Raw genomic sequence first — 6,000 nt, 5'->3', positions numbered from 1 at the left:
TTAACCTATTCAATAACATTTTTCTGAGCTAGGGTACATCTCTTTCAAAATTGGCTGTACATTTCTAGGTTTACAGATGAATTATTACAGTTATACCGTATTGTACTCAGTATAAGCCCTATAAGACATAAAATTGAATGTTTTAACCTTTAAAAAAGATCTCCATTTCATTTTAAAATATACTGTTTCTTATAGAAAGACTCATTGTTTTTGCTAATAACACTTAGATGTTGGCGCATGCGTCTCTAATCTGTATGTATTTGATTATTACTAGTCATAGCGGGTTGCGCTCAGATCCTTGGCACCTGTGTAAAGGATCACTATAAAGTCATAGGGTAGATATCAATGGTAATGTTTATCACCTCTGCTAATTAACGTGTAGTATCTGTTCTTATCAGTCTAATTTACATTTTTATAACTATGTAAATATTTCTAATTTCTATATATTTTGCAGTACACTATCAAAGCTATATAGCTCTTCTCACACAGCCTTCTGCACTTACAGTGCACTTCATCGCAGAGCTTTTCTGCCCTCTTTTTGTTGCTGCTTGTATGAGACCCTCAACTTAAGTCTCTTACAGGTAGTGCTTAGTTGCATCATGTTTTCTCATTTGTCCTGTCAGCTCTTTGGAGCTTTTGGTTTGAAATATCAACATCTAGTCCCTGATCAGGAGGGACCACCTTATATGATTTTGTCACTTTACGTGTTTGTCTTTTGAATGTTTGTTGCTGTTGTTTCTCATGTACTCTATTACTAGACACTTTTGTGTTTAGTTGATTTTTTGATAGTAAAATTTTTTTCTCAATTCCTTTTGTGCATATTCTATAACTGCATTATTTGTGGTTACCATGTGTATCATACTTAGCATTCCAGAGGCATAGCACTCCAATTTGAATTTATGCCAGCTTAATCTCAGTAACATAAAACTCTACTACTGTACACCTCTGTCCCTATCCGTCTCAGTTATGTCACAAAATTATGCCTTTACATGCCTCAAAACATACTAATACTTACTATCCATGATACATTAGTCTTTGAAATAATTCAGAATGAGGAAATAACAACCAGATTCTGATGGCTTACTAGCAATTGTTTTTCTCTTTATGTATTTCTCTCCTAAATCATGTCAAAAACAGAAAGTAGAGTTATAGTTGTTGCTGCAGAAACTCTTACTTTTATAATTACCTGTGTACTTATTTACTTTTTAGAAAATCTTTTTATTGATTCTTGAGAGTTTCATACCATATATTTTGATCGCATTCGCTGTCTTCCCCATTTTCACCCTCACCCTACTACTCCACCCTGACTTCATGTCTTCTATTATTGTTTTTAAAGGCCTATTGAGCTTAATTTGTGTTCCCCAAATGCTCTTGGGTGTGGGTCCATCTCTTGGAGTCAGGTCAGCTTACCGGGCGTCACATCCCTAAAGAGAACTGACTCTCCATTTCCCAGCATCTATCAAGTGCCAGTAGATCTTCAGCTAGCACTGGGATCTTTGCCCATCTCCCCCTCCATGCCGGGTTTTTGTCTGGCTTGGACTTGCACAGGTCTTGTGGGTGTTATAGGTTCATATGTGCAACTGCTCTGTTGTGTCCCAACAACACTAGCATGCCTTAGTTTGGTTTGCTGATATTTTGTCTGCTACTGTGGTAAGCATAGTGCTGAGTGAGACGGACCTGTAGTTTTTCTTTCATTTTCTATTTCCATCTGATTTTAGTATATATGCCTTCAAGTGATTTGGCAAGGTCTTTCTCTTCAGTTTTCTGAGAAAATTCTATTAAGCTTTAAATTATGTTTCCTGAATTCCTGGTAAAACCCATTATACCTTTTAGTCAGTCCTCTTTCTTTTTGGCAAGTTTTTGTTTTGTTTTGTTTTGTTTTTCTTTGTCATTTTGAGAAAAGGTCTTCCTATAGCCCCAACTGAACTGGCACTCACTATATAGATCAGGCTGGCCTTGATCTCACAGAGATTTACCTGCCTCTGTCTCCCCAGTGCTGGGCCTAACAGCATGTACCACCACATCTAGCTTGGCAAGATTTTAAAATTCACTCTATTTAATTACTAGAAATGAGAGTATTCTCTAAAATTCCATGTATACTTTTTTCAATGTATATTTTTATTGAATTTTTGAACATTTCGTACGACACATCTTAATCATACTTAGACACCCTCCCCTATCTGTATCTCCCTATAGCCTCCCACAAGATTTCATGCATTCTCGTATATATGCTAAGGCCCATTGAGTCAAGTTTGTGTACCCAGATGTCCCTCAGTGTGACTTTATCCACTGGAGCCTGGTCAGCCTATCTAGCATCACTCCCTTAAAGACTGACTCTCCCTCACCCAGCAGTGATGAGCTGCCAATAGTTCCTCAGCTAATGTTGGGGCCTTGTTCCTATTTCCCTAGCTCCATGTTGGCTTTTGTCTGATTGAGTTTGCATAGGTCTTGTGTGTGGTGTCACCATTGCTGTAAGTTTGTATGAGCAAGTTCCTAGAAGCCTGGAGGACTCTGCTTCTTTATGGTCATGCACCACCCCTGCTCTTACAATCTTTCCACCCCCTCTTCCACCATGCTCCCTAAGCCCTGGATTGGTGGGATTTAATATAGGAGTCCTATCCAGGGACACACACTCTCTAGTCCCTAATTCTCTACACTTTGGCCAGTTGTGACCTTCTGTGTTCATTGCCCTCTGTTGCATGAGGAAGTTTCACTGGCCAAAGTTGAGCGATGCATTAGTATGCTCTCTAACCCCTGTTTCACTACATTCTGTAAGCCTTAGGTGTAGAAGTTCCATTATAGTTGTATCACTTATGGCTGGGCATCTCACACTTATTCTCTGTGTGTGACCACTTGTAGAATTCTGTAATAATCTCCATCTGTTACAAGAAGAAGCTTCTTTGATGAGTGGTGACTGGTATACTTGCCTGTAAATATAAGGGTACATATTTAGCATACAGTAAGAAATTACATTTGTCTAGGGATTTGACGGATGTATGGGCTCTATGACCTCTCCGGCTATGTGTATTTGTCTATGTTAACAATGACGCACATGAGTTCCTTCTCATTGAGTGGGCTTTAAGTCCAATTAGATAGCTGTTAATTACCTCCAAGATAAAAGTGCCACTACTGCCCCAATGTAGATTGCTTTGCCAATCATTGTTGTGGTTTTAAAGCTGGGGCTGGACCAATGATTTATTTTCTCCCTTAGCAGCTTGTCCTCCTGAAATTTAACGTAATGCTATGTATCATCATTCTTGTTTTCTCCTTTTGTTTTCTTTTCCTCTCTTGCCATTTGCATCTTGAATGAATATGACTTTTCACTTAAGAGAATATAAAAGAAACACCAAACTGTCATAAAATTAGAATTTAGGTGCATTTTGTTGTTAATCCATCAAATACTGGTTTTATATTTTGTTATCTTGTTCTTCCCTTAAAGATTAAATTTTTTACTTTCATACATTCTGCATTATTTTTCCTAATTAACAGCATCTGTCTTTGACAGTCCACTGATAATTTGTACACATGGCAAAAACCTAAAGCATATGCTGAATTATTAAGCCCTATTAAATGGAGTGGGTTGAGATAAATTTGCTTTTATATAAGCATATGATTATTTCTTTAATAGTTTTTAATATTTTTTAAAAATTTTTATTTAATCTTTATTGTGCTTGAAAATAGAGGTTAAGGTTAAAAATGACGGCAACTATGAGCAAATGGATTTGTACATTAATATTAAAATTGGTTTAAATGGTTATATCAAATCATTCTTTATAAAATCAGTGATTTTTGAAAGTACTAAATGTTTAAGGACTCAGAGGATTTCCCAACTTTTTTCTCTTCTATGATGAAAAGTCTATAAAGATATACAAAGTTTTGAAATAACAATATAGAATGTGAACCCAACTCATGTATGTCAGGAATATATCTTTAGTTAAGTAAACATATTTAATAACGTAGGTAAACAAAGAAACACAAGGAATACAGACTTAAGTATGGGAAAACTAGGAAAGGATAACATTCTATCCCTGTCAGGAGCACCTTACTTTTTTACTGTATTCACAATTTTATTCTTTGTTCAAGCTTTTGATTATAATCCCACTTATTTAAAAAAGTTCTTTTCTTTTAAAAAACTTTTTGTTGTTTTGAGACATGGTCTCAAATAGTCCAGGTTGACCTCAAACTCTCTATGTAGACAAGGATGACCTTGAAGTCCTGATCCTTCTGTTTTTACCTCCCAAATGCTAGGATTACAAAGCTGCACCACCACCCTAGAAAAGTTTGTTAAAAGTCTGTTTGTGGAGCAGTCCTGGCCTGAGGCTCCAGGTTCACTGTGAGTGGCACTTCCTCCTGTGCAGGCCTCTTTACGAACACCAGCTCTACAGCATTTCTTACTGTATATTTGCAATTTTTTCTCATTTGCTGAAAACTGTGACAGGTATGTTTCCCTGAAAGTTGTAAAAGAACAACAAATACCTGAAGTGCGGGGGAAAGTTGATGTGGAAAACTCCAGATTACCAATCTGGAAATGAGAAGACTTAGAGTTCAATAAAAATTAACAGTGATTACCCAATCAGCTGAGACTATGTTAAATCTCATCTTTCCATTTATATAATTGGTAAATGAAGCATTTGGATTTGACAATCCTTGATCTCCTAGTTAAAGTCATTTTAGTAATTCCAAAATTACCAAAAGTACTGTTAACAAATACAAACAAATTTAATCTCTAAAAGTTGTGAAAACTGACAAGTATTTGAAATTAAAATCAAAATGAGAGGGAAAGTATTGTGATGGTGAAGTTATTTAATGCTTGGGGAAAGATTGGCTGCCATGTCTGGTTTATTCAGTTACAGAGTGTAAGCAGCTTACCAAGTCTCCAAGATTTCCATGGTTTGAAGTCTCATAGTTTCTTTTTCATTATTAGAGCTGTATTTTGGATCCATCTAGTTGATTGTGATTTATTTCTTTTTATGCTCCTCTTAATTTTAGGGCGGTTTCACTCGTAAATATTCGCTTAGCTCCAAAACGGGAACACTTCTTCCAGAATTCCCCAGTGCTCAACACCTTGTGTACCAAGGATGCATTTCTAAGGACAAGGTATCAATTAAAGACACTTCTTTATCGATTTTCTGATATGTTGGCTCCATATCGCCATTCGTTGGGAATCTCATGGCACTTACAGGAAGCAGTCAGAAATCTGTATTATCAAACAAAATTGACTGATTTATAGGAGAGACAAACGTTTACTAACATTGATTAAACACTTTTCAATTAATTATTTACCATCTCTCTGATAGTATGTAATCAGAAGGTGGTAAAATAAACCCTAAAGGGCCAAAGATTATTTCTTATTTAAACTCAGAATTGAGGAAGAAAATACTAGAATACGTCTATTGCCTGCAATTTCTCAACTGTAGGCTTTGTGGTTTTTTGTTGTTGTTGTTGTTGTTGTTGTTAACTCCATTCTATTTGAATAAATAGCCACTAAGCATTTCTCTAGGATAAAATGTATTCGTAGCATCGAGGGGAACACTTGGAGAATGTAAGGACTACATAAGATAACAAAGGGGAGCAGCGTTTCCATTGCGTTCATAAATAGTCCTCAGTATGAGTTTCCAATGCTGATTTAATAAAACTCACACTAGATCTTTTTTTCTTCACTTCTTGAGTCATTTGTTGGAGAATCATTGGCTGTTTAATAGTAGGTACCATTACTGAATCAGAGCTTAATGATCTTTTTACATTTCACTTAACTAAATATCATTTATATTCACATTTGATGAAAACACTTTTGTCAGGATATTGATTTGCCAAATTTTGAGTTGCAAACACATAGGAATATGATTAATATTCAATTGCATTACTTTAGCATGCCTTTTTTTGTAAAAAGAGGAAATAAAAATAGAAACTTAGTTTTTAAAGCTATTGATAGCTAAGTAGAGATTCAGAGTAAACCTACAGGATTCATTTGGAAGACAGACATATCTTGCCAGTTAAGAA

General features: G+C 35.8%; 1 protein-coding gene across 2 annotated transcripts in view; it reads left to right on the top strand.

Annotated features, from left to right (window-relative positions):
- Window positions 1–6,000, top strand: part of Rfx6 (regulatory factor X6) — a 61,440-nt gene that overhangs the window by 33,159 nt on the left and 22,281 nt on the right. For both annotated transcript variants that reach the window (XM_008835791.2, XM_008835792.2), the window contains exon 7: window positions 4,990–5,097. In XM_008835791.2, the coding sequence (XP_008834013.1) occupies window positions 4,990–5,097 (108 nt within the window). The remainder of the gene's footprint in view (window positions 1–4,989; window positions 5,098–6,000) is intronic.

The sequence above is a fragment of the Nannospalax galili genome, unplaced genomic scaffold, assembly GCF_000622305.1.
Source record: "Nannospalax galili isolate Female #2095 unplaced genomic scaffold, S.galili_v1.0 scaffold417, whole genome shotgun sequence".
NCBI lineage: Eukaryota > Metazoa > Chordata > Mammalia > Rodentia > Spalacidae > Nannospalax > Nannospalax galili.
Note: the sequence above shows the minus strand (reverse complement) of the source record. Positions and strands in the feature narration are given on the sequence as shown.